The 24182-nt window shown below is 33.3% G+C and overlaps 1 protein-coding gene and 1 pseudogene across 1 annotated transcript; both read right to left on the minus strand.

The window, feature by feature from the left end:
• Positions 1-10059: 10059 nt before the first annotated feature.
• On the minus strand, positions 10060-13105 carry LOC110777023 (actin-depolymerizing factor 4). The gene is made up of 3 exons (XM_021981610.2): positions 12944-13105; positions 10631-10896; positions 10060-10527 (listed from the first exon to the last, which is right to left on the minus strand). The coding sequence occupies exons 1-3, from the start codon at positions 12944-12946 to the stop codon at positions 10377-10379; spliced, it is 420 nt and encodes a 139-aa protein (XP_021837302.1). The 5' UTR covers positions 12947-13105; the 3' UTR covers positions 10060-10376.
• A 10268-nt stretch (positions 13106-23373) lies between these two features.
• On the minus strand, positions 23374-23723 carry LOC110780962 (histone H2B.11-like; annotated as a pseudogene).
• Positions 23724-24182: the final 459 nt, after the last annotated feature.

Genomic DNA, 24182 nt, shown 5'->3' on the forward strand with positions numbered 1-24182 from the left:
GCTTGAATCGGAAATAAATTCAGGAATCGGAAAACAAATCGGAAGCACGAAGAGCGACTACTCGACGAGCAAGCCTGCGAGACGCAAGGCCCAGCGCAAGCGCCAGGCCCAACGCCTAGAAAGCCTGCATGGAGCATCGCCCATGGGCTAGCAAGGCGCAACAGCAATGGGTAGCAGCCACATGCGTGGCCTGCTGGCATTGTACGCACACAGCAGCGCCCAGCAATGGGCCGCATGTTGTAGCGCTGGCCAGCCCATGCTCGTGGCTTGCCTGCTAAGCAATCTTGGGCGCCAAGCTTACTTTCGCGGCGAGTAGCTTGGGACTCAAGCCTTTGTTTTCATAATCCTACAGTAATTAGAATTCTAGGATAGATCTCAATACTTAGTGTTTGATTATCCCTAGAGTTCTAATATTTAAAATTAACTAGAATCCGAATGGGTTTAGTTATTTGATTCCTAGTAGGATTAAACTTCTCTATTTCCACCCTATAAATATGTGGTTCATGATAAAAATTTATAACAAATATATAACATTGAATTAAACACATAATTCATAATCTTTGCCTATCACATTTTTGAGTTTCCCAAGTGCACAAAACATTAGAGAATATTCTAGTTGGTTTAATCTAAGACGGATTCGGACGTACTGTGGACTTTCTACAGAGGGGCGACACTTGGAGTCTTTTACTTGTTCTTGTTCGATTCGGGAGAAGCTAGGGAAGACACACATCACATAGTATGTAAACTAGATTATGCTAATTGACTATGTGGCAACTAATTTGGATTTCTGGCTTTATGGTTTTTCCGCATGAATATATTTTTCATATTCCTTACAGTGGTATCAGGAGCCTCTAATTAATTCCATAATCAATTATAGTTATCATGGATTAAATTTTATATGCAAATAATTAAAGGGGTGAATTAATTTGGTGTAATTAGTGCAAATTCATGCGATTATTTAATTATATGTTCGCAGGATTTTCGACAGTTTTGTCAATAATTGTCGGAATCTTATGTTTTTATAGTTAATTACGCGTGTAAACGACGTTTTAAATCTTGACAAAAATCCTAGATTTTCGACCGAACCCAGAATTCCCAATTTCGAAGCCTAACTCATGACTTTTTGGAGGTTTTAGTTTTTCGAATGCAAAATTTGTAACTTTATGATCTTAAATTAAATATTTGCAAATCTTGTACGTATATCTTGAATTTATAATTTACCTAATGCATATGTTTAACAATTTTAAGGTCTAAATTTGTTAATTATGCTATCTAATTTGTAATTATAATTATATTGTTGAATTACGAATAAATTAGATTTCGTTTCGTTTTTCATAATTAATTGTTAATTTAATTGGGATCCTATTATTAAAAACCACCATAAAAGTTTGTTAAATTTTGGAAATTTTAAAATTTTATGACCTAGATTTTAATCCCTAGAAATCATGTAATCGAAAATTGATTTAATTAATAAATTTTCGATTTTTTGGCCTAAATTTATGAAATTAATATGAATTATTAATTTGTCATTAAATTTCATAATGAAAGTTTCAATTTTTATATGAAACGTTCACGATCTTGCACGCACGAAGCAATGGGAATTAAGCTAAGTGTTACCCTTAAGGGGTGTTGCAATGGTGCGGGCATGCGACGAAGAGCAAGGTAGCTCGTCGGCCATGCGGTGCTATGGTAGCGAGAAAGACACGAGCGCGCGCGAGGTCTATTGCCTAAGCGGTGTGTGATGTGTGCGAGTGAGCGAGTAAGGCGAAGGGGCTAGCGTGCGCACAAGTCCAGCGAGCGATGGCGACGAGGCATCGTGCGATGCCCTCGTGCCATGCGCATACGCCCAACAAGCTTAAGTGCCCACCGAGCGCTGGTGAGGGGATGGTTGTGCGATGGCTAAGGCTATGTGTGCGACTTCCTGCAACGCTACAGCCTTTGCAAGGCACGGGCCTTGCGCCTATGGGTCTTGCCTCGGCCCAATGACTTGTTTTAATTTTCCATTGAGCAACGATTTTAATTAATTTTAATTTCGTGTTATAATTTTTCTCGTAATTTTATTTTGTTAGTTTAATTATAATTAATTTTATACTAATTATTTAATAAAATTAAAACCTTGATAAAATTATAATTAATTAATTTTAATCAACTGAAAAATAATTAAGGGATTTAAAATTGTTTTATATGAGTTTTAAATTTTAATTAAATTTGTAGTTTTCGGTTGGACTAGGAAATACATTTTATGCTTGAAATTAGTAAAACATGTAAATTCTTGGTTTAAGTGGGAGATTTTATTCATAATTTCTAAACTCTTGATTAGGTCCTTATTCCTTTAAGGTTAACAACTCGATTAGAACTAATAAGGTTGAATAATTTGTAGATTGTTGAAACCTTGATTAGTTGTTGCAAATGTTTATGTGATGCATGTTTTTTTTTTTTTTGCTAACTTACTAAGTGGGTCATTCATTGATAAATGAATGGATGAATGGTATATTGCAAATATATTGTTTTGCAGGTTGCGAAAAGTGACTAGTATGACTAGACCTGGCAAACGGGTCGTTTGGATTGGATTCGGGTCGGGTCATTTCGGGTTATTTTCCCCGGGTCGGTTTCGGGTATGGGTCGGGTCAATTTCAGGTTTCGAGTCACTTCGGTTTTCTATAATCGGGTCGGGTCTGGTTCGGGTTAAAATTTCGGGTCAATATCGGATCGGGTCGTATTAGATCGGTTCATATCGGATCGGGTTTTTCTGGTTATATCGGGTTTCGGGTTAGATCGAGTTTTTCGGGTCGGAATATATTTTTCGGGTTTCGAGTTTTGATCAGGTTATTTCTCTTTAGTTTTGGTGGTCAAACATTTTTATTTTTATTATTATTATTATTTATAATGTTATTATTATTACAAAAAAAATTAAGGGTTTAGACTTAAGCGTATACGGTTCAAAGTTTAATGGTTTATGGTATGAGAATTATAGTAAACAATACTCCGAACACGAGACTAGTTCTACTATTAATTTACGATCGAGAAAATAAGACTTGAGACATGTACAAATATAATACTCCCTAATTACTCTAGTATAACTTTTGGACATAATATTTTGATATAAGCTAGTTAAAATAGAACATTGCCTATGAATTTGACCATTTGCTTAGTTACTTATCGATTTTTATCTGATAAGTTATATCCCATGTCAAAGTGGAAGTCTTGAATTTTTGAAGATATGATTTTTAAATCTATTTTACCATGTGCTAATATTGGTTTTATTTCCATTATTTTCTTATCATTTTTTAAATGATCTTATTTATATGAGCCAAAAAGAAGATAAGAATTACGAAACTAACATATCAATATTCTATGTTTTTTTACATTGACACTGTCATAATATTGGAACCTTTTCCCTATAACACAAAAGAGTATAAATTAATAAAAGGGAAATAATAATAATAATAATAATAATTATAATAATAATAAATTAAATAATTATAATATGAAAAGCTAAAAATAACTTATATTTAAACTAATTGGTAAATTCTAGTTGTTTTTCGGTTCGGGTCGGTTTTAGATTTTCGGTTCGGATCGGTTCGGGTTGATTTAAAATTTACAGTTATTTTCGGTTTGGGTTAATTCGGTTACGGGTGAAGATCGGTTCGGGTACTTCGGTTGGAGTCGTTCGGGTATCGGGTCATTTCAGGTCAAATCACTTCCGGGTCGGTTTTGGTTTCGGGTCGGGTCTATTCGATTTTCGGGTTAATTTCGGATCGTTGCTTCGGATCAATTTCGGGTTACAGATCGGGTCTACCGGTCGATTTTTCGGGTTCGGATCAGTTTTGATAGGTCTAAGTATGACCCAAATAGGATAGTAAATATGGTCTGCGTACCATTAATTTGAATGTGAACATGGTCTAATGCCCCATAGTTTTTTTCAAATATGGTCTGTGTACCATCAATTTGTTGTAATTAGTTTAATTATTGAAGTTCTATTTGAAGAAAATGGGGCCTCCCATGGTAAAATTAAAGACAGAGTTTCCAATCCATTTTCAAGACGAAGTTTGAAGTTGAAGCTTCAAGACGAAGTCAGGCCATATTATATCACATTTAAATCTTATGCATATTTTAAGATATTTATTGATTTTTTTCTTGATATTATGCATGAGATTGTGGCTTGATTATGTTGCATGATTAAGGATTTTAGTTCACTTAAAATCTAACCAATATAGTAAGAGCCTTAAGTTTTAAACTTTAAAATTGAGTTAAAAAGTGTCTTTCCAAAATAACACTTACTTTATAGAACCTTTATGTCAAGTTAGTGATAGTTTTTCGCCAAAGCAAGGTGTCACTTCTTGATCTTAAAGGGGTAAGGTACACCATTAATTGTGAGTACATTTTTAGATCGATTAGTGATAGTTTTCCGCTAAAGAGAGGTGTCACTTCTTGATGCTAAAAAGTTGAGGTACACAATTAGTTGTGAGTACAAGTTGATTTTGGTTGAACTCAACGATATAAGGAGTCCTTTTATGTCGTGGCAAATGGGATAGATTTACCTAATAAGTTCTTAGACGTGCCTATCAACCAAGAGTAGCGTATAGACTATTAGCAAATGATTTGCTTACCTAAAATATTTTAGATTAAGACAAGCCAAAGCATGCTTAATTCTTTAATGATTTTGAGGGTTTTGGATTCATTTTATTCACACCTGTCGGAAGTAAATATTTCAATGAATTGTTTAAATTGCATGATTGCTTTAAATTTTCAAGTTATTACTCATGATAAATGTTTAGACTTTGCACTGACTTCAATGCATGTTTTAATTATGGTCTAGAATTAAATATCTTCCACTGCAATAAATCCATTTAGAAAGGTCACAGTAAATTTCCTCGATTGGTAGTGAATCCAAGTACGATTCACAGAAATGAGAGAAAATGAGAAATTTAAAATGTACGTTTCTTATTGAGACTTTTATGGTTGATTTTTACTAACAAAGTCGAATGGAAAATCAATTGGTGCTTGTGGATTCGAAATACAATGTACTTTTGATATCATAAAGCATTGAGTTTAACACTCAACTTTACAAATGGTTAACAACTTAATATATTTGTCCGTTTAATTCTCGAATGAGTCTAGTCCCTAGCTAGACATTCGAATAGATCGATGCTTAGAGAATTTTAGAAGCTTCTGGTAAGATCATCTAGTTGAAGCAAAATATTACACATAAATAAGATGGTAAGAACTTTGTTGGAGTGACATTGGACATGTCTAACAAAGTATAAAAGTCAACACTAGAAAAGTCAATTATTAAGACTATAAGAAAGGGAACAAGAAATAGGAACACAAGGAACAAGTGAAAGGAATTTACCATTCCGTTTCTACCTAAAAGTTAATGTTTAAAGAGAAGTGACCTAAGCATGACATAACTACATTAGTCGTAGGGTCATCTAGTTTGTTCTAAGTCCTTTCAAGGCTGGAACTTAATGGCTATTTTGTTCCATGATCGGTATACCTAAATTTCTGACTCACATTCAAAGTAAACAAAAACAATGTTTGTTTGAATGAAATGGTCATTTCGGGTTGAGTCATGTATGCTTGATTAGAACAAACAACTCTTTAACAATAAAAACTTTACTAGGTTTAAATCAATCTCTTGATTTGAGTTCCACTAATCTTTGGCATTGTTGCTTAGACCATGTCAACAAGTTAACATTCTAAAGCTCTATTTTGATGGACTTTTGAAAGTTGATTGATTTCTAGATCATTCAAGACAAGCTAGTCTTACTTGTTGAAAGTGACAAAATAAATGAACTATTGTTAGAACTCCTAGATGAGTTCAAAGCTAAGGAAAGATTTTATGACTTTATTATTTCACCTGGATTTGAGTGAATATGGATTTATTTACTCAATGTGATATAAGCATGAATATGTTTGGCTAGTTAAAAGATTCAGAAATATAAAAATCCACTTGGCAGGAACTCATAAAGATCTAAGATAAATCATGATGATGATTACTTAAGACAAAGAATTATCATCAATGATTGTATGTTGTAATTTCACGATCTAGCTCCATAAGATATGGCATATCTAAATTGGAATGATTGAGGTCAATTGGTACTTGATTCGATCAATGATGAATCATAAAGAACTTTCCTATAATTTCTAAAAAAAATGCTCAACTACCACCAAACTAAACCAAATTCGTCAAAGATATTGAAAAGTAATTTCAGAATACTTTTTCAATAATATATATCTAAGAGTTCCTAAACTCAGTGGGAGCTTAGTGTTTGTTATCCAACAAACTAAGGCCCAACTATAGATATATTTGTGATTTATTCAAATGAGACGCAAGTATATTGTTTCTACCACGAATTTTGAGAACATAATGTTTTTTTGGTCGAAATAGTGTCCTTTTGAAGATTCGTTTCCAAAATGACAAGTGGGAGAAAATAGACCTCGAAAGGTTTTCGAGGCGAACAACAAACATAACCGGACGCTCCGGAGGTTTTTCGAAGTTATTCAGTAAATCTAAACACTTATTCTTTAAGGACTTTAGAAGTGGCTTTAAAGAATAGACATCTCTTAGAAGACTTTACAAATGCTTTAAGGAGAACAAAATATTTAAAGGACTTTCAAGTGTCTGTTGATATTATATTGTTTGATATACCTATGTAGGTATAGAGTTCAGATCACTGAAACTATGAGAATCTTCTATTATATAGTGAATAAACCTACAACTTGCAGTCAAACTATTATCAAGAACGGTAATGAGTTTGTGACTTGTGAGAAACCTACGACGAAACCCAGATTCCCTAAAATGGTTAGACGCCATGAAACAGACTCAATGTTTTGATTACAAAATTGAAATTTTGTTGATTTGCAAGAATAGTTTAACACCTATTTGTTGCAAATTGGTTTTAAGGATGAAAACTATCAAACATGGAAGTGTGTCTTCACACAAAGCTAGATTAGTTGTTAAAGGTTACAAGAACATTCAAGGCGTGGATTGTGATGAAACCTCATGCATAATCATAATGTTCAACTCTGTATATCAAGCAATGATTGCATATTGGTACACATGGCAATTGGATGACAAAACATATTCCTCAATCAAATGTTGGAAGAAACTATGTACATGCCATGTCATAGGATTTATGGATCCAATAATGCTTAAAATGAATGCTAGCTTATGAAATTCGAGTATGGATTTAAGCAAGCAATTGGGAATTGGAACTGTATTTTAGTGAAGCTAACAAATATTTAGTTTCATAAAATGTACATGATTCTTATAGATATATAAGAAGTTTAGTGGGAGTAAAACTCAATTGGTCTTATGTGTATCACACATGTCTCTCTATTGCGAAATAACATTCAAATGCTAATGAGTTAGATTTTTAAAGTATTTATCAGCGATGGAGCAAGGCGAAATTAGTACATACTGGGAAATAAATCTATTTACAAAAATCTTAGAATATTGTTTTAGATTAAGTAATGACATTACTAAATCAAACATGAAAGACTCCACTAGAGATATTCAGCCCATGTGAATAAACCTAAGTAATGAATGTTTGAACTATGTATAAGCATTTACTAAGTTAAACATCAAAGAATCTAGATAAGATTCTTCACCTATATTATATGTCAAAGAATTTGGCTGGATTCAGTATCTACTGAGACTGAATGAGCTAAAGTTACATGGATAGAATTCAATTGAAAGTGTTTGGTTAGGAGAGGGTTGGAAGAGAGTTTTAGGGTTAAAAAGCTAATTTTGAAAAAGCATAATATATGAGCCTTTTGCAATTAGAGGTTTGAGAAAGTGGATCAAAATGACTATTTTGTTCTACTACTGCATATAAATTACAACCACTATCAACCTTGGTACCCTAGATTGAAATATATTGCAATCATGCTTGAAATATCATTAGTAATATATCTCTATTTGAAAAATATATGTTATTAAAAAATTAAATTAAAAATAATTTTTAAAATAAATTTATTTTATTTAGTCAATGTTTATCAAAAAAAATAATGAGAAAAAAATTAACACAATAAACTATTTGTCTAATATTAATAAGAAACAAAGTATATCAATGTCCTTAATAGTCATTTTAAATATTAAACAACTAACAACTATCAGCTAATTTACCAAACACTTTTACACAAACAGCTAATGCAACCAGCTAGTCAAATCAACTAATCGCTAACAGCTAGTCACACCAGCTATCAGCTAGCAACTCCGAACCAAACAAGGCCATTGTAATCATGCTTATAATATCATTAGTAATATTTTTCTATTTTCAAATAATATATTATTAAAAAATTTAAATTAAGAATAATTTTTTTAAAAATATTGAAGTTATTTTATTTAGTTAATGTTTACTTAAAAAAAAATAAAGAGAAAATTATTATAAACTATTGGAAATTTGGTGAAATACTTTCTTTAAGTTTGATGGTTTTGTGAATTGCTACCTTATAAAAAAAAAAATTAATTTACTTACATTATAAGTTTGGTTTATTTGACTAACAATACCATTTGACGTTTTCCGTCGTGTATTTCTTCTATTCTTTTAAATATCTCTGCTCATTTGTCGTTTTGTTCATTTGCCATATCAAATAACTGTTATATTGGAGTCCAAAGACGAAAAACATTAACTAAAAAAGTCGAATGGTAGTTAGTCAAAAAACCAAACTTATAAGATAGTAATTTTTTTTTTATTTTTTTTTAAAGATAGCAATTTACAAAACCACCAAACTTAAAGGTAGTGTTTCACCAAATTTCCTAACCTATTTGTCTAAGTTAATAAGAAACAAAGTATGTCCATGTCCTTGATGATCATTTTACATATTAAACAACTAACAACTATCAGCTAATTTACCAAACACTTTTACACAAACAACCAATTCAACTAGCTAGTCAAATCAGCTAATACAAACAGCTAAACGTTAGTCAAACCCGCTATCAGCTAACAGCTCATAACCAAACAGGACATATGTGAATTCATGAAAGAGAAAGAAGCAGGGGAAGAGAAGGGGTTGAATATATAAAATCGTGGACAAGAGGAAATATTAGAAATGTTATCGTCATTGCATTCCCCCACAAAACATTTTCATCTATTTTTCCATTTCAAGTGGCAGAAAACAAGTTTATTTTTTTTAGATAGTAAAATACAAGTTTTATTTTTTTAGATGATAAAAAATAATTAACAGAATAGCAACAGCAGCAGCAGCAACAACAGGACTAGGGGCTGTAAATTATTGTAAGGTAGATATAAGCTAAGGTAGATATTTTTTATAAGTAGTTTTACTAGATATTTGAGTACCCAAACAAAAACCAACTACAATTTCACTTCTTTCCTTATATCTTATATGGGTGAATTTATCCTACAAACTCAACTCTAATCACTGTTATGTTATTTTCCTACTAACTTTCACCAATTTTTTCATTATTCAAACTCACACAAAAATCTCCATCTTTTTACACATTATCCCAAAATTCGGGTCAAACTCAACTAAACTCCTAATAAAATAAAATTAAATAGGATAAAATATGTAATGTGACATAATTTGATTTGGTGGAGAAAAGGTTGAGTTTTAATAATTCTTGAGTGAATCTTGAATTTCAAACGAACATTCAACTTGTTGTAGTCCTTTACCACATTATCCTAAGAGTCTGATTTAACTCTTTGAGACTACCCTAAACTCACACTAAGTTGACACCCAAATATAATTCCTCCTCCTGAGAATGGGGGGTGGGAGGGTAGTAAAGCTCTTCCTCCCGGTGGTTCGAGTTCGATTATCACCAAGAGGGTTAAGGGGTTCGGACCGATGGGTGGTATATCCTAAGAGAGGTCAGGGATCAGGATATGTGTGCCCAAAAAAGAATCATAAGATAGTAAATACTTACCTGTTGTCCCGAACTCAAACCAACAAACATCAACTGAAGTAGTTGGCAAAGGTTGAGTAATCTTTTATGATCACAACAACCGAGTTAGAGCAGGACCAAGGATACCATATATCAGCAAGACCAACCACACCATATGTCAGCAACAGCCAAAAAGTTTCATGGATTAGTGATACAGAAAAGAAGACCTCTATCTCAAATCAGAGGATATATTCTCACCCCAGAAAATGAATACACAAACAGATAGCCAAGCATACACATTGAAGCTAGGCTCACCAGTTAAATCCCACAAATAACACATCTTTAATGTAATTCTCCGAATTTACCGAACCAGAAGAAAAAAAGACATCAGTATAACACTGCAACAACCATCAAATATTATATGTAAGCAAATTCTACTGCCCCTTAGGAAGGTATTAACATTTGAACATAGGTAAAGTGGACTGTATAGATAACGCACAATCAAGGCAGTGAAGCATCGCGTGAAGCATTACACGACACGGCTTTTAATAACATCCAAATCCATCTCAGAAGGATCGGTCGCTTGCAATTCAACTTGAATACCATCCAGCTCTCTCTTGAACCTGTCCTTTGAGCTTGCGTATATCATCTTGCTTCTCACCTTTGCATTGTCAGGGGACCTTTCAAAGCAATTCAAGGGGTTAATATAATATAATCTAATCAATCACAGAAACATAACACTTTACTGAGTGAATGCTTTTGTTTTGGTTCATAAGAAATTACCATGCAATGAAAAAGATCCTGCTCTTTTGGCAATTCTCAGCAGTCACATAATCAAAATCATACACAGCATATCTGCACTCATCAGCAGGAATGTTCTTAGTGAAATCCTCGTAGCTTTCGTTAGGCTCACCAACCTTTTCCACAATAACCTGCTTTTGCTTTTCTTCAATCTTAAATACAATGAAGCGGTATGTCCTTTTCGCCTTCAGCTCTAAAAATTTGAGCTTGCACTGATCATCAACAGCCATTCCTGATGCAGCGTTGGCCTATACAATAATGTCAACATATGTCACAATCATATGACAAGATATACTACTAACTACTATGTCAAAAGTTTCATAGAAAAGTCATTCCAAAGCCTAATTTTCCTTTAAGCTATATTTGTGGCATCAACAAGGAGCTGCTATAATCTCACAAGTTACAATTGGCATAAAACAGAAGGGGGTAATATTCAAAGACATTTTTTTGAGGAACCAAGGTGAGACCACTGAATTTGGAAGCATGGTTTTTGGATGGGTCTCAATAGAAATATTAGAAAAAAGCACATGCTGTACTGGAGTAATTAAGTGAAACATCACATGAGATTTTTTTTGGTTAAAATAAGTTAAAAGCTTTTAGCTGCACTTCGAATTAAAAAGAAGCGCAATAAAAGGAGAAATCAATTTCAATCCTGCATCTTCATACCCGTGGATTACTATAATACAATTACAAGCTCTTCTATTACCAAGCATACTAGGTACTGGTTAAAGTTTTCACATCACAGCACTCAGTAACTTTTTGGTAAACTAAAGCTCTCTCCATCTTCTTTCACTCAACAGGTCACAAATACAATCCTTCCAATGAAGTTCCCAATGAAGTTCATGGTTATCCAGAACACTTACTCCACTTAATTAGGGAAACCCAACATCTCAAATAAACAAGAAACTATATGCATAAAGAAAATGGCTCTATGGCACCAAAAAACAATTAAACTCTTGACGAATTATAACCCAGTGTCAACGCTCAATGAACTGAGGTTCTTTTTACAACTGATTTCTGAAGTCTTTTGGTAGCAAAACAGATGAAAACCGAGACTCCAATGAGAAATGGAGACAGCACATAGTAAAATGCTCCTTTTCCCTCTAGATTTTGGGCCTCGATTGTAAAACATACTGTAAATTTACAACGAACAAAAAGAAGTTCAAAACCTTAAGAGAGGTCATCAGTAGCCTAACTTATACACCAAGAAAACCATGAACACACTCTCCAGCGCGTCAAAAAAATAAATTGAACAGACAATTCTAACAATCGTTTAACAAAATCCAACACAACACAAGATTTCCTCGGGAAGTGTCTACCCTTAGGTTCATTCTCTACCGGTGTTACCTAATCCTCCAATCAGCCCCCGAACCGCGAACCGGAAAAGAAAATTACAACATCAAAATGGTATAATTTTGGTCTAATTTAGCAAATTAGCTAGCGAATTGCGAACCCGTACCCAATCTCATACTAGCGAACCAGGTAACATTGTTCTCTACCATCAACAACATTCTAAAATAGGATCCTCAAGATGATAATATCCACAAAATAAGGATTTGCTAATTCTATGCGATGAATTTCCTTAGCACGAATCACACAATCTTCTTCAAGACATTCAACCACACATCAAAACACAAGACACATTACCAATCATCATTGCATCTGGCCGAAAACCATATACTCAATAGCACGAAACAAATTAGTGTTATCAAATTCATCACAATTTTTTGTCTAATCAAACTCACCACATCCAATCAAACAAATTATACTATTCGCTCATGCTTATTTAGAATAAAACACTGAATTCGAGCTACTGCAGCTATCCATTTCTAACCAACCTGATTCCTCAGCCAAATTACAGATCCTCAGTTGTGTTCCACTAATTCCAAAATCATGCAAGCCAGAAACAAATTCATAAAATTCGTAATAAGTACCAAAAATAACTAAAGTTTCTAAAATCCCAGCGCAGAAGATGCTATTGATTCCAGAGCTCGATATTGTAACAACAGAAAAGTTCAAAAAAATTAAAAACAAAACGAATAAATAACTTTCAGATCAGAAAAAAGCATAATTGTTCACGAAACATCTCCGAAAACACGCTCAAATCCACGCATATCCAAAATTTTCAAACTAAATCTATCGTTCTGTTCACAAAATTTCCAGATCGAAAGCAAAAGACAAAAAAAAAATCCGACTATAATTCCAAAAAAAAATCAAACACAAATCATAATCAAGAGAACTAACCCTAGAATCCAAAACTAAAAATCAACAAAAACTTTTAAAAAAGTATTATACCATTTTTTGTTCTTGTTCTCAGTGAAGTGGTAGCAGCACCTGTGGGAGTAGGAGAGAGAGAAAATGGAGAGAATCTAGAGCTTTGATGGAGAGAGAAAGACGCAGATAGAGAGAGAATGAGAAATAAGGGGTGCATAAAATGGAGACTGTTTTTTTATTCTTTTGTTTTATTTTAAAGAAAATAAAATTTGTGTATTTTTTCTGTGGGGTATATATTTGTTGGAACCAAGAGTTTGCACGTTTGGTGCGGTAAGGTTAATGTAGCGGGAGGTTGCGTAAGGGGATTGATGCTTTTTTTTTTGGAAAATTTGGTAATATTAATCCAATCTTTGCCCGGTTTTCATTTATTAATCCCACCTACGACATATTTTTTAATAATCCCACATCTACTACCCAACGACTTTTATTAGGCTTAAGTGACCGGTAATCGGTGAAAAAATCATCGAGATGGTGATGAATTGATGATGATGACTGAATATATCGAGAGAGAGTACTGCCACGTAGGGACATATTACCGCCTACAATAGGTTTATGACGTATTGGGCACAATAAAAGTCGTTGGGTAGTAAAGGTGAGATTATTAAAAAATATGTCGTAGGTGGGCTTAATAAAAGAAAATCAGTCAAAGGTTGGATTAATATTGCCAAATTTTCCTTTTTTTTTAAGATTTTTTTTTTAGTTTTTTTTTTTGTATTGAACTACTCCCTCCGTCCCTTAATACTTGCACCGCTTTCCTTTTCGGGCCGTCCCTTAATACTTGCACCGCTTCTATAAATGAAAATTTTTATCAATATTATATTATTTCTCACACTTACCTACTACCCCACCTACACCCCTAGTCCCTATAAAAATCATTTAAAAATCAACACCCCTCACCCACCACTTCCCACCCCTCACACATCTCTCACTAATTATATTAAAAAATACCCCACTATCAACAAACACCAATTAAATTAATAAGTCAATTCAAATATCTTAAACTCCGCACCGGTCAAACCGGTGCGAGTATTAAGGGACGGAGGGAGTACATTGAATTAAATGGAGCTGAACTGATTTGAATAGAGTTAATTTGAATAGAAATGAATTGAATAGAGCTGAACTGAACTGAATGAATAAAATAAATAATAAATGATAAATAACCAATAATCAATAATACGGAGTACGTAGTAAATAAATATTAATAAATAATACTTCCTCCGTTCCGGAATATCGCACCATGGTTGACTTTTTACTCCTCTATCATTACTTTGACACTTAATATCTCAAATCGTGTCTAAGTAAAAAATATAAAAAATTAATATTTAGAAAATATATATCGATACGAATGTAACATGACCCACATGAATAAAATTTCATTACGTACAAATCACATAAAATTGCCAAAGTCGTAGTATGAATAGTGTAAAAAAAACAAATGGTGCGATATTTCCGGAACAGAGGAAGTAATTATTATTATACTTCCTCTGTTTTTTAATAGTCGCAACGTTTGAATTTTTTACACTATTCACATATTCTACTTTGATTATTGTTGGTGATGTATATGTAAGATAAAACATAGTAATGTTGGGTCTTGTTAGATTCCTCTCAATGTGTATTTTTTTAGAAGATCAACTTTTTTATAATTTTTGCTTTAAGAGAATTATGGATATTAATGACGAAAGTTGTGCATTGTCATGCGTGAAAGTGACCAACGTTGCCAGTAAAAACAAATGGATGAAGTGTAGCAATAGTAATAGTAATAGTAATAATAATAACAATAGTAGTAGTAATGTTAGGTTATGATACATATGACAATTCATAAATCATGCGGAAACAACCATTAAGCCAGGAATACATATTATTTACACATAATCATTTAGCATAGTTTAGATGCATACTCTTTGTTGCGTGCCTTCCCTAGCTGCGCCCGAACTGAACAAGAACAAGTCTTTAGGACTCCAAGTGTCGTCCCTCCGTAGATAGTCCACAGCACGTCCGGATCCGCCTTAAGATTGACCAACTAGAATCTCCCTTAAGGTACTATTATTTTCGGCACTTTTAGGCAAATGTGTGACTGAATTTTTCTCTCAAAAACTCACTTTGAATACTTGAAACTCGTTGTAAATATGTGACCCTAGGCACTTATTTATAGAGTTTATGGAAAGGAATTATAATCCTATTAGAATACAAATCTATTTAATTATAACCCTACTAGGATTCTAATTAAACAAAGTTTATCTATTAGGATTAGATTTAATCATATTACGAATCCCGGTAGCCTTAGGATTCCGAGTAACACACACGAGTGGCGCACAAGCACCGCACCCCCGCACGCAGGCCTTGCGGCCCACGCCGAGCGCACAGCGCAAGGCCCACTGTCGCAGCTTTGCCCGCGCGCGCGCCCAAGCTACGGCTGGGCCTGGCTTTTGCGCTGGGCCTGGTCGTATGCTTGGCGTGTGGTTGTTGCGCTTGGCTTGCTGGGCGATGGCCCGGCTTCGTGCTGGGCCTTCGTATGGCAGGCCTCGTCCGATGCTAATTCGTACGATACGCTTCCGATTAAATTCTCGATTCCGGAATTCATTTCCGATACGAACAATATTTAATATTTCCGATTCCGGAATTAATTTCCGTTTCGAACAAATATTTAATATTTCCGTTTCCGGAATTATTTTCCGATTCCGATAATATTTCCGATTCTGACAATATTTCTGTTTCCGACAATATTTCCGATTCCGCCAATATTTCCATTTCCGATAATATTTCCGATACGTACCATGTTTCCGTTTCCGGCAACATCTACGACTTGGATAATATTTATATTTCCGATACGATCCATATTTCCGTTTCCGGCAATATCATCGTTTCCGGAGTATTCTTTTCTTGCCTGTGACGATCTCAGCTCCCACTGAAACCAAGATCCGTCGATTCCGAATATCCATAGATGGAGTATTTAATGCCATTAAATACTTGATCCGTTTACGTACTATTTGTGTGACCCTACGGCTTCAGTCAAGAGTAAGCTGTGGATTAATATCATTAATTCCACTTGAACTGAAGCGGCCTCTAGCTAGGCATTCAGCTCACTTGATCTCACTGAATTATTAACTTGTTAATTAATACTGAACCGCATTTATTAGACTTAACATTGAATGCATACTTGGACCAAGGGCATTATTTCCTTCAAGTAATAATAACAATAACAATATATATTTCACAAAGGTTACTGCATCTGCAGAATCCACCTTCTCTTTATCTTCTCGAGTGGAAATCCAGCAGGGAGATCACACCTATGTTTGGCCCCTAAACTCATGAAGAAATAGGCAAATATATATATTTCACAAAGGTTACTGCATCTGCAGAATCCACCTTCTCTTTATCTTCTCGACAATCGGCGTTGTGGAAATCGCAGCAGGGAGATCACACCTCTGCTTGGCTTCGTGCGGTCCCCATATCAGGTTTGGGACAGACGATGAATGGTAAGGCTTTCCGATGTGTGTTGTGTTACCGGTTGGGGGTTCCTTTGTTCTCTGTTACAACGCCATGTTCTGCTTGCTCCAGGGTCTTTGCGGGAGACATCTTTGGTGATCATGCGGTGTCATGTGCTGGCACCGTGGGTATTAAACATCGGCATAATGTGGTTCGGGATACGCTTGTTGATGTGTGTTATCGGTCAGGGATCTCAGCGCGGAAATAGGTTGATATTGGTCTAACTGGAGTGAACGATGGAGCTCTCCGACCAGCAGACATGTTGCTCTACTCTTGGGATCGGGGCTGTGATGTGTGTGTTGACTTGACGGGATCATCTAATTTGACACAATCTGGGTTGTCTGAGTTTGCTCCGGGCCGGGTTATGACAGATGCGGCTGTTCGAAAGCGGGTCAAGTACGAAGCACGTTGCAGGGCCATTGTTTATGGCTTTCTTCCGTTCTCTTTCTCTTCTTTTGGGGAGCTGGATAAGGATGCGGTTGCGTTGCTGAAGCGGATTCAGAAGTATTCTAGGACACAGCACATTGGAACTCGTGCTGCTGCTCATATCTTCACCAGGATAGGTTTTGCTATAGCCAGAGGAGTGGTGGCCCAGATTGTATCTCGGCTGCCCACTAATTATTTGTAAAATATTTATCTTTGTTAGCATTTGATTTATAATAATAATAATAATAATAATAATAATAATAATAATAATAATAATAATAATAATAATAATAATAATAATAATAATAATAATAATAATAATAATAATAATAATAATGATGATGATGATGATGATGAACATTGCAGTATAATTAATTGCAATATAAAACCAATCCTTCCATAAAATAAATATGCCATAAAAGGCCTATTCCATAAAATGAACTTTCCTTAGCTTTACTTTACTTGTACTTTAAGTATGTATTAAAAACACTTCATTTGTTTTTCAAACATGTTTTTAAAGATCAAACAACATGATTGGAATAAATATTTGACAACCAAATAAATCATTTCAACAAATATAATTATATAATTTAACTGTCATACTCAAAAATAATATTGAAATAGTATATAGATTTAAATTTCAATCAAGGATCATGCCACGTAAACGTACCTTGACAAATTAATAACTTCGCACGGAATCAAATAACTTTAGGAGTTCCTATCACAAACTTTTAATCAATTAATTCACAAAAGCCCTAGCTAGTCACATAATTTAGATTATTGTAACCTAAATAAAACAAAGATGGTAACTTAAATTATGCATGCATGATTATGATATTTTATAAACATGTTTTTAAATCACAAAACGTTTATTTAAAATAATTGAATTACTAATCGAAAAAGAATGATTGAATCAACGGATTGAAGAACGATGCACGAAGCACGAACAATGAAGAAGCCACACCATGAGGTGGTGTCGACCAAAGTGGCCGGCAGTGGATGCCTCCTTGAGGGAGGCAGTTGCAGTGAGTTTGGTTGAGGAGGGAGAGAGAGAAAGATTAAAAAAATTAGGAGGAATACAGAATTTAGGTTTTTGTATGGAAAATAATAAAGGTTTGAAGGGGTGTGAGTTATGATAATTAAGGTTTGTAGAATTTTAGGTACGAAAATATTATAGAATGTACCTTAGAAGATTTAGGGAAAGGAGAATAATCGAATTACGGAAAATACCAAAAGAATAGAGTTTATAATTACTTTTAAATCATTAAAAATCGGATATTCCCTAAATATTTCCTCAAAAATTCAGAATGATTTTAGTTTCCAATTTTCCAAATTTTATTAATGATTTTAGGAAAATTCTTTTAAACATTCAAATTTTTAAAAAATTATTTTCGAAATCTTTTCTTATTTAAAAAATCTAATTTAATTTTGAAAATTCAGATTTTTGGAAAAATATTTTTCTTAATTTATTTAATTAAAAAATTCCTTTTCAAATAATTATTCCAAAATTACATAAATATCCTTAATAAATTTTGAAATAACACTTTCCTCCAAAATATATGAAAAAGTTTTTCCTCCAAAATCATTTTTTGTTATAATTACTAATTAATCATAATTAGCTTTTAAAATGCATGAGCTAATTAAATTAATTACACAAAAAATGCAGGGTATTACAATGATAGTAATATTTAACATTATAATAATAAGTAAAATAATAAAATAAGATCATTAAAGACGAAGATGAACAAAATGCCATTATTTTGAACTGAACTGAATGAAACTGAATGGAGATGAAATGAATTGAACCGAATTAACCTGAACTGAACTGAACTAAATGGATCTGAACCGAATTGAACTGAACTGAAACTAAGTCCAAATGAACACGCTTGATTATACTATGCATTTATCCAGTAAAGGGATGGCACGTTACTTTCAAGTGTCTTGTACCGGTTATGGTGTCTAGGTCCTGGACTCCTGGGTGACAAATTGAGAATACCATTGAGTCCATGAGATTGTTTCGTACATAGGGCCAGGTGTTCAAGGTGTCGTCAAGACCTCATCAAGCCGTAAAAAAAACTTTATTTTGCGCTTTGATGCACTTTGGATCTTCTATCAAGTCATGGTTTGTGGTCTAAACTTTCTTAAACCAAATCGTGCATAAAATTATAATTTAATATGGTTTGTTGTTTAAAAATGACACTTTGTCGAGTTGGCTTGTGACATAACATGATTTAAGACCAAAAAAAACACGACATGATTCTGACATGAAAAAGGGTGTTACGACACATTGTGTCGTGTTTGCCGCATTTTTTTGAAAAAAACACGAAACGTTATTACACAACAAAGTGAAATTAGACGCAACACGACAAAAGTGCATGTGTGTTTTGATCTTTTAATTTAATTTTTTGACATGAACACATACTTAGTGGGTTTAACATCGGACAAACACCGACCACAGGCCATATTTAATTTTCCCATTCAAGATTGCGCAAAAAAAAAAAAAAAACTCCGCGAAACAAATTTAGCAGCAGGGAGGTATATTATATGTTGTGGTAATACCAAAAATAAGAACATTATCTGATTGATGAACAGATTGATGAACAACTGTTGCATCTTGGACACCCACAATCCTAAAACACGATTCTGCGCTACCTCTGGTGCAGTAGAATATAATGCAGCCGCCTTCCAGGATTAGCGCAACTCCGAGTTTGTGTGCACTCACAAAACCGGATGGAGTCAGAACATATGCCCAAAACCGAGAGCAATTTGAGAGAGAGAAAGGAATGTATTTTATTTTCTGGAAAAATGTATGTATTAATGTGTTTTTGGAAGTAACGAAACAACCAAAAAACGGACATAATTATCAATGACCCAGCCTGCATGCACATACGTTATGTGTCCACCCATATCACTCTCGCACTTTCTCAAATAAGAATTACACTACACCCCAATATATAAACAATAAGAATATGAGAAGATTTTTCAATCTATATATAATATACTAAAAGAGAGGAAATCAATGTGGTGATGACAAAAGTCACTCATTGATTCGCCTCTCTTTTAATATAAAATTAATTAATAGATAATTTTTTTGTCATATTAAACTTAATGAATTTTATGGTAACAATTACTAATATTGTAAAATCTTAAGGAATTAAAGATTCATCAATATTTTTACTAACTTATATAGAAAATTTTCTATATATATTTAATGAATATCATGTAAATCTTTATATATATACTTTTAATATACTCTGTATCTATTTTATTTGTCTATATATACATAATTTTTGTCAGAACAATAACTGTAAAAATGATATGTATCCCTACTTTTATTATTATTTTTAATTTTTTTTACACCTAAGTATTTATTCTCATCGCAATAAGTTACTTATGCGAAGATTGATAATTTTTATTTTTTTACACCTAAGTATATATACTTCTACGCAGTGTTATTCAAAATTCCTATTCAAAAATTAAAACATGAAAATAATAACATACCAAAATAATTCTTAATCCAAATAAGAGAGAATAATTTGTTCAAGTATTATTTAGCCGTATCGATGTTGGACATCTGCCCCTAACTTTTATTATATATTATGCTTTATTCAAAATTATGATCTTCAACATCCCTAATGATTTATCAACCTTAATCTCTTATGTTTTGACTTCGGATATACTAATAACATATTCTATGAATTCTTACTCATAATATACTAATTATAAGTGGTAACTGGGAGTATGCGATTGTTTTTTTTAAATGCTAACAGTTGATATATAATGGCTAATTGGTGGCAAATGCATTATGTCTGAGTTCTAATATTAAAAAAACTAATAGTTGATCGATAATGACTAATTGTTGAAATATATTGTGTATACATCAAGATCATTGGCTAAAAAAATTATACTAAATAATCTACTTCAATATCACAATATTTACAATATGAGTATATGACAATAATCTGTTTAAAATAAAAATGAAAGCATTTTAACAAGGTTGTATAAAATATCTTTTAATTTAAAATATTTTAACATCTCTTAGAATTAAAATAATTAACTTAAATTCACTAATGACTAATTGTATGTATTGTCAATTTTTATTTAAAAATATGTGTCTTATATTGACTGCGGATATGTATAACGAATATTTACCTTTGCTTTAATATTCGAATTAGTATTTATCAAGGTTGTGTAAAATATTCTTATTGAAAAAAAATTAATAACTTTGTATTTTTTCTTTCTCGAATTTATAATTTCTACTTATCCTTTTATTCAATATTCCTTAATCTTTTAAATGAAACACAATTTTAAGAGTTTTATAGTTTCATTTTATATTATTAGTTTCTTTGTCTTTGATCATTTGATGGGTAATATATTTGCTTTTATTTTACATTGTAATCTAATGAAAAATCTTTTCGCGCAATTTGGATAACGAAAATCGATGTGGAGCTATGTCGCTCTCTGATTTGTCTCTCTTATACTTGATTCTATAAAAATTCCACTATCTTCCAACATACATTTTTTTCCTATTAAATTATAATATATAAGCTTACAACAACTTATCGCATAAAACTTCATGTAAAGATTATTGCAACGATTAAATTTGGACGGAGAAAGTACATATTATAATGTTTTGTTTATTTACTAAATTGTTCTAATAAGACACTAAAATTGTAGAAGATTCTAGAGTAGAATTTTAAAATTCAAAACTCTCTTACCAAAAAAAAATGTTAGCCCAGGGGTGGGTTTGAGGTGAGTGTGGATACACGGGTCGCTGAATAAAGGAAATAGGGGAGTAGGTGTTAAGTGATTGGGTAATGATGTAAATATAAAATGATTAAGTAGGTATGACTAGAGCTGTCAAATCTCAACCCGAACCGTTGAACCCGCTGGGTTAATCCGATTTGTTAAGAACCCGAACTGTTAATAACTCGTTAGTTGGAACCCAAAAACTAACCGAACCGATAACATTCAACCCGAACCCGAACCGTCTCGAAAATATTAAACCGATTAAGACCCGATACCCGATAACAAACCGTCATGCGTCAACCCGAAACCGTTTCTACCCGAACCGAATGGACCCGAAAACCGTTAATGACCCGAACCATTTCAACCCGAACTGTTTCAATCCGGGGAAAACCCGTTCACAACCCGAACCGTTTCAACCCGAACCGTTTACAACCCGAACCGTTTACAACCCGAATTGTTTCAACCCGAACCGTTCACAACCCGTACCGTTTACAACCCGTAACCCGTTTACAACCCGTTTAATTAAAACCGTTTATAACCCGCAATATCAAATATGATACAAACATAAGTGTTTCAAGGTTTGACTTTCATATACGTATTTATCTATAGATGAATAACTTTTAAAACAAAACTGTCAAAAGACCAACTCAACCAAACCATATGTTTAAAGCTCTAATTATGTAAAAACTGTCGTCTTTACCACAAGTTCAAATATTTGTATTATTTAGCAGATTGCCTGGATTGGTTTGTATTTGTCAATAATAAAATGGGATGATCCCTATATTCAATTATGATTTATTCACTCTCTATTTCTTCCTAATCTTTCTCTAAATTGATTATTGAAATCCCAAAATGCCCTCACTATGTTCGCGATTCTTGTGTTCTTGTAAAGTTGTACCGGTTTCCAAGTTTCTTTTACAAATCTAAAAACATAAATATGGAAACAAGCGAAGGTAGTTCGCGGTAGTATGTTGTTATTTGTTGCCGGTTTTGAATAATCTGATATTAACTGTTTTTAAGTTTATTATACACTGCACACCGTATTTGAAAGTTAATACGCTGGACAGTGCCTTAAAACATGCCTACAAATAGTATTAGGCTACATCATAAGTATCCCACAAGTCATATGTGAGCTTTAAAAGCCAAAAATAAATCAAAGATATGTGTTACAAAGGACTTTACTTTAGAGTTAAAATATCTAAAATTACGTTTCTCGTATAAACTCAAAAACCTCCAACAATTAATTACTCGTATTAAGTGATACCTTGTGTCCATTTTTTTTAAAACCCAAATTTAACAAACTTGCTGCCTTTGTTTGAAGTACTTAGCATTGCAAGAATCTACTTTACGCACCACTGAAGCGCAAATCTAACATCAATCTCAATTTTGATCTTAGAGCTCCTAAATGGCTAAATATACCATCAATCACTTAAAACAACCAATTGAATTCAGTCCTAAATGTTCAAACGATAATTTCAACCACAGTCATCAAACTTCCTATGTGACGTGATTAGGTGTTGAGAAAACCCAACCACTAAATTTCCTCAATTATAAAATCAAAATGGCGCACCTTAAAGAAGAATATTAAAAGAAAAATCAGTTGGCCGAAATGAAATTGAATCGATTAAAGTAGAACAAACGATTAAAAGTTAAGATTTGAAATCACAAAATTCAGATCCGTATATATTCCATATATCTGCAGTTAGAACAGAGTATACTCTAATTAAACAACCAAATGCAGAAACCAAAAACGCTAATTAAACATTCTAAATACGTAATTTTCCAGAAATTCATAGCCAAAAGTCAATCATAGTGAACTTGCTAACCGCCTTGGTTCCTTCAGAAATGGCGTGCTTAGCGAGTTCACCGGGAAGAACAAGCCTCACAGCAGTTTGAATCTCCCGAGAAGTGATGGTAGGCTTCTTGTTGTAGCGAGCAAGTCTGGATGATTCCTGGGCAAGCTTTTCGAAGATGTCGTTGATAAAGCTGTTCATTATGCTCATTGCCTTGCTGGAGATTCCGATGTCAGGGTGAACTTGCTTGAGGACCTTGAAGATAGTGCTTTCTCGGCGGCGGCGGCGGCCTTCTTCTCCTCAACTGGCTTCTTCTCGGCGGGCATCTTCTCTGCCTTTGGCGCCATTGGTGATATAGAAATAGGTTTTTGGAGGAGAGAGAATGTGAACTGGGGGTGATTTTCAGAGGAGGGAAAGTAAAGAGACAAATGAGAATAGGATGGAAGATGGTTGAAGTTCGGAATTGTTTATCTAGGAATGAGAGATTTCTTCGGATTGGTTCATATGGCTTCACATGGATCGGTGACGTGGATAGAATTTTAGAACCAAAATAGTTTTCAAAATTTTGGAGTTGGTGAAGCGAAATTTTAAATTTCACCAGCTTCGCGCGTCTATAAATAATTTCATATTTTACAATGATCATTTATAAATCAACAAATGATTTCGAATTAAACTAATAATATAAATATGACGATCCTAATTATATTTGATATGCAAATAATTGATACACAAATAAATGATTTCTGTTTTCATATGCTTTATCATCATTAAAATAATGCTAACATAAGTAAAATGATACGAAGTAT

Source organism: Spinacia oleracea, chromosome 1 (genome assembly GCF_020520425.1).
Source record: "Spinacia oleracea cultivar Varoflay chromosome 1, BTI_SOV_V1, whole genome shotgun sequence".
In the NCBI taxonomy this organism is placed as follows: Eukaryota; Viridiplantae; Streptophyta; class Magnoliopsida; order Caryophyllales; family Amaranthaceae; genus Spinacia; species Spinacia oleracea.